Source organism: Coregonus clupeaformis, chromosome 15 (genome assembly GCF_020615455.1).
Source record: "Coregonus clupeaformis isolate EN_2021a chromosome 15, ASM2061545v1, whole genome shotgun sequence".
Taxonomy (NCBI): domain Eukaryota; kingdom Metazoa; phylum Chordata; class Actinopteri; order Salmoniformes; family Salmonidae; genus Coregonus; species Coregonus clupeaformis.
The window spans coordinates 3,121,440-3,125,870 of NC_059206.1; the positions used below are offsets into that span (position 1 = coordinate 3,121,440).

The 4,431-nt window shown below is 43.5% G+C and overlaps 1 protein-coding gene across 1 annotated transcript; it reads left to right on the forward strand.

The window, feature by feature from the left end:
• The first annotated feature begins 1,560 nt into the window (after positions 1–1,560).
• Positions 1,561–3,786, forward strand: LOC121583208 (interleukin-1 beta-like). The gene is made up of 6 exons (XM_045225360.1): positions 1,561–1,760; positions 1,979–2,033; positions 2,359–2,572; positions 2,781–2,969; positions 3,159–3,304; positions 3,417–3,786. Exons 1-6 carry the CDS (start codon positions 1,729–1,731, stop codon positions 3,627–3,629), a joined length of 849 nt encoding a protein of 282 aa, XP_045081295.1. The 5' UTR covers positions 1,561–1,728; the 3' UTR covers positions 3,630–3,786.
• The last annotated feature ends 645 nt before the right edge of the window (positions 3,787–4,431 follow it).

Here is a 4,431-nt window from a genome sequence, read left to right on the forward strand (position 1 = left end):
CCACACACCATATGCGTGACTCTACAGTGAGGGAAAAAAGTATTTGATCCCCTGCTGATTTTGTACGTTTGCTCACTGACAAAGAAATGATCATTCTATAATTTTTAATGGTAGGTTTATTTGAACAGTGAGAGACAGAATAACAATAACAAAATCCAGAAACACGCATGTCAAAAATGTTATAAATTGATTTGCATTTTAATGAGGGAAATAAGTATTTGACCCCCTCTCAATCAGAAATATTTCTGGCTCCCAGGTGTCTTTTATACAGGCAACGAGCTGAGATTAGGAGCACACTCTTAAAGGGAGTGCTCCTAATCTCAGCTTGTTACCTGTATAAAAGACACATGTCCACAGAAGCAATCAATCAATCAGATTCCAAACTCTCCACCATGGCCAAGACCAAAGAGCTCTCCAAGGATGTCAGGGACAAGATTGTAGACCTACACAAGACCCCAAGAACACCATCCCCACCGTCAAACATGGAGGTGGAAACATTATGCTTTGGGGGGGGGTTTCTGCTAAGGGGACAGGACAACTTCACCGCATCAAAGGGACGATGGACGGGGCCATGTACCGTCAAAAGCCAGGGAATTGAAAATGGGTCGTGGATGGTTATTCCAGCATGACAATGACCCAAAACACACGGCCAAGGCAACAAAGGAGTGGCTCAAGAAGAAGCACATTAAGGTCCTGGAGTGGCCTAGCCAGTCTCCAGACCTTAATCCCATAGAAAATCTGTGGAGGGAGCTGAAAGTTCGAGTTGTCAAACGTCAGGCTCAAAACCTTCATGACTTGGAGAAGATCTGCAAAGAGGAGTGGGACAAAATCCCTCCTGAGATGTGTGCAAACCTGGTGGCCAACTACAAGAAACGTCTGACCTCTGTGATTGCCAACAAGGGCTTTGCCACCAAGTACTAAGTCATATTTTGCAGAGGGGTCAAATACTTATTTCCCTCATAAACATGCAAATCAATTTATAACATTTTTGACATGCGTTTTTCTGGATTTTTTTGTTGTCTCTCACTGTTCAAATAAACCTACCATTAAAATGATAGACTGATCATGTCTTTGTCAGTGGGCAAACGTACAAAATCAGCAGGGGATCAAATACTTTTTTCCCTCACTGTATATCAATAATTGCGCATAAAGGCGTTTCCACCGCTAATTCTCACATAATTAATTTTACCGACACTAAAAGATCCCACCATGTCGAACGAACAAATTATATTTTTGTATTTCTACAATTGTCCTAAACTTTCTGTTTCCATCACAGCTGTCGTGATTTTTTTTTTTATATGGTATGACTTTCCTCGCACTGTGGATGGAAACGTTGTTACAGGTGGGAAAATAGGCATATTTTCTACACGCGGATTTGTGAATATTCGCATGAAAATCTGTGCCAATTGGAAACCTAGCTAGTGATTAAACTGTGGAAGTGCTCTTACTTTTTCAACCAAGTTTAGGGCAGGTGCGGGAGTTTCCCATGCGCTAGAGACGAGTGGTATATAAAGAGCGTACAAAGGCACAGTTGGCATCCTGTTCACGCTTCAACGCCACTAGCCAACTCCCCTAAGAGTTAAACGATCACTCTAAAGTTAGAGTATTTAGAAAAACGTACTAAACTTTTCAAAATACATTTTAGAAATATAGAAAATAGCATACAATTAATTTCAGGTATTTTATGGTTGGCTAATCTCATTTTTGTTCTCATTTTGTCTCAGAATCATGGACTTCGATTTGGCGGATGCTCTGCGGAGGTAGGCTGTCTCTGAATTGATTCCTGAGGAATACTGTATTTTTTGTTTGCATGTATTTGTTAGCCTTAAACCTATTTCCAATTTGCATGCTGATGTATAGGCTACAGTTTGCACAAACCTTTGTTAGACCCACCTCGATATAAAAATAACTTGTTTATCTGAGCTTGAAGAGGAAGATGAGATTTAAGGCTAACACCTTTTGTGTTTTTTCCCTGAAGCTCTTATTCGGAGAGTATGGGGTTTGATGCGGAATGCAGCCTGTCTGGTGCGAAGGTAAGACATTTTGCTACACATTGTATAAAAAGGATGGCAAGCGCTACAAGGATTAGGATACACTAGTTGCAGAACATTAAAAACGTAGGTTGAGTCAGTGTGCTCATGCATAAAGAGGACCAATAAGGCACTCCGATATTAAATTGCCTTAATAGTGGTGGCATGTTCAATAGAACAGTCTTTAAAATCTCTTTAAACCTCAAACCTTTAAAACTGAGGGAAACCTGGGACAACTCCAGAAAATAGATATTTTTTTCTTTTCTTGACAGAATGTATTTATTTTTTTCTACTTGGACTCTCATTCGGATTACTTGTATGTGTGTAGGGTGGACCAGAAATGGAGCTGCACCTGGGCCTGAGCTTTGAACTGGAGGTTCTCCAGCAGCGTCAGGGAGGCATGAGACAGGTGGCTCACCTGGTGATAGCGATGCACAGGATGAAACACACCTTCCAGAAGTCCGACTCCATACACACTCCCCTGGGCATGGAGTGCACCGACGAACAGCTTTGCAGCATCATCATGGACAACCTGGTGGAAGGTACATAGACTGCCATGCCGTATAGTCACCAATAGACAATCTATATTATTTGATTAGACTGTACTCTGGACTGATTTTCTGTTTCTTTAGGCCCAGGTCACTGTTAACAATTCAGTTGATTGATAGTCCCTGTCCCATGTCCCCCACACTCCCCTCTCCCCACTTGTCTTTTCCCCTACTGCTACCCCCTCCCTCCTCCTCTGTGTAGAGTGTGTGATGGAGCGGGTCCAGGAGCCAGAAGGAGCGATGGCTAAAAAGGCTGAGGGGACCTTCAAGCGGATGGACAGCCCCGAGCAGTGCACCCTGCGTGACCATTACCAGAAGAGCGTGGTGCACTACCCTGAAACCATGGTGCTACAGGCCGTTACACTGCAGGGAGGCAACAACCACCTGAGAGGTAGGCTAACTGCCAAACTACATTGCAAGCACAGTGTAAGCATTCCGTAAGCGTCGTTTTTTTGGCAGCCTTTACCAAAATCGGCAACATCACAGTTGAGTGTTAATATCACAGTTGAGTGTTAAAAATGACTAAAATAGTGAAAATGCCCTTTAACTCTCTCTCTCTCTTTCTCTCTCTGTCTCTCAGCGAGGTTCAACCTCTCCATGTATGATATTAATATGGACTCCTCCACTATCCATGCCAAGCCAGTTGTCTTGGGGATTGCCAGTAGCAACTTCAACTTGTCCTGCTCCATGCAGACAGACAGCACAACTCCCATCCTACAGTTGGAGGTGTGTTTCACTCTCTCACTTTCACAAACACACACACACTTACCTCTACATACTCAATTCACCTCTCATCATCCTAATCATTTCTCCTCCCCTCCCATTCTCTCTTTCTCAGCTGTGTTCTGAGGACCAGTTGAAGACCATCAGTGCTCAGGGAGACACAGTTCGCTTCCTCTTCTACAAGACAACCCAAGGCATCTCCCTGACAACCTTCGAGTCGGCCAAGTACCCCGGCTGGTTCATCAGCACCTCACTGGAGCAACGCAAGCCCGTAGAGATGTGTCAGAAAGAGGACGTCAGAAATATCAACTTCTCAGTCAAAAACTAAACACACACACACACCCCATCCCAAGAGTGTATGTACCAGGTACAGCCAGAGAGAGAGTTCAGACAGATGGATACTGTAGACGTCTTGAATTGATAGACCCTTCTACCACCACACTCTTAGAAAAAAGGGTTCCAGAAGGGTTCTTCGGCTATCCCCATAGGAGAACCCTTTTTGGTTCCAGGTAGAACCTTCTGTGGAAAGGATTCTACATGGAACCCAAAAGCATTCTACCTGGAAACCAAAATGGTTCTACTTGGAACCAAAAAGGGTTCTTCAAAGGGTTCTGCTATGGGAACAGCCGAATAACCCTTTCATATCTAGATAGCGCCTTTTTTTCTGAGCGCACCAATGTCAATTGAAAGTGGTTTGGTTGTAGTGAGTGTGCGTGCGTGCGTGCGTGACCAGCAGGTGGTGCTGTGTGTTCATTCTCTCCTTTGCAGTGTCGCGTTGTGCCTCAGTAGCCCGGGCTCGCTCTCTTTCAGGGACCGCCCAGTAACTACTGATCACGCTGTAGGCTAGAGACAGGATCAAGAAACCCTTGCTCTAGCTTCGCAACGTTTTAGTCACAGACCGTAAATGCTCAAAGTGTGAAAAAAAAATATATATAGTTACTTCATATTGAATTATTTCTCTTATGGTTGCAGTTCCACGGGCTAAGTAGAGTATGGCAATATTACAGTAGAGTATAATCATTAATCGTCCTCCAAGCAGGACAGTTGTGATTTGTTTTTATTTTTTCTACTTTTTGGGTAATATATCGTTTTGGGAAAATCGTTTTTGAATGTGTCTGTTTGTGCTCTGA

What these genes read in the sequence shown, in the direction of transcription:
- LOC121583208 (XM_045225360.1), top strand. Translation starts at nt 1,729, where the DNA reads ATGGACTTCGATTTGGCGGATGCTCTGCGGAG. An exon ending in TTGGCGGATGCTCTGCGGAG is followed by an intron (nt 1,761 to 1,978) that starts GTAGGCTGTCTC and finishes TTTTCCCTGAAG; the next exon opens with CTCTTATTCGGAGAGTATGG. An exon ending in CTCCCATCCTACAGTTGGAG is followed by an intron (nt 3,305 to 3,416) that starts GTGTGTTTCACT and finishes TCTCTTTCTCAG; the next exon opens with CTGTGTTCTGAGGACCAGTT.